The sequence below is a fragment of the Corvus brachyrhynchos genome, unplaced genomic scaffold (assembly GCF_000691975.1).
Source record: "Corvus brachyrhynchos isolate BGI_N302 unplaced genomic scaffold, ASM69197v1 scaffold721, whole genome shotgun sequence".
Lineage (NCBI taxonomy): Eukaryota > Metazoa > Chordata > Aves > Passeriformes > Corvidae > Corvus > Corvus brachyrhynchos.
In genome coordinates, this window is record NW_008235982.1 from 74720 (window position 1) to 75369 (window position 650).

The 650-nt window shown below is 56.0% G+C and overlaps 1 protein-coding gene across 1 annotated transcript in view; it reads right to left on the minus strand.

The window, feature by feature from the left end:
* Positions 1-222: 222 nt before the first annotated feature.
* DCAF15 (DDB1 and CUL4 associated factor 15) overlaps positions 223-650 on the minus strand; it is a gene marked incomplete at its 5' end in the record, with an annotated part of 3729 nt that continues 3301 nt past the window's right edge. The window contains one exon of the mRNA XM_017729491.1: positions 223-463. Coding sequence (XP_017584980.1) covers positions 223-463 — 241 coding nt within the window. The remainder of the gene's footprint in view (positions 464-650) is intronic.

Here is a 650-nt window from a genome sequence, read left to right on the forward strand (position 1 = left end):
TCCTTGCAGACGCTGTTTTTTACCTTTTGTAGCTTCTTTGTAAAAGGAATAAAAACCAACTGCGGTGTTCACCCGGCCCTGCCTGTGCCAGGGGGGCAAATCCCAGATTCACCCCAAATCCAAACTGAAAATCCCCAAATCCCAGCCCAAAACCTGCCCTCAAAAGCCCAGAACGAGCCCCAAATCCCAGTGAACTGAAGTGCCAAAATGGAAATGGGAATTTTATTTTGGGGAGGGGGGGTTGGAGGTCCGAGGGACCCCTCCCCACCCTGATAAAACACTGAATGGCAAAAGGAGGAAAAAAAAAAAACCAACAAAACAGAAATGAAAATCAAAAAAAAAAAGAAAACAAATGGCCCCAAAGCGGGGGCTCAGGTCTGTGTCCACGGCCGGGAGCGGTGCCGCTGTCACAGCACGATCCAGGGGTAGCGCTCGTTGTCCGCCAGAACCTTCAGGGAACAGCCTGGCGGGGGGAGGAAAAGCAGCGATGGGGAGGGGCAGGACCCCCAAACCCAGGCACCAACCCCCTCAAATCCCCCTCACAGGATGGCCCCACACTGCCCCAGCCCCCCTGGGAACTCCCAGATCCCTACCCCACCCCTGAGACTGTCCCAGGAACCCTCAGACCTCCCCCGGGGCCCCCCTGGTCG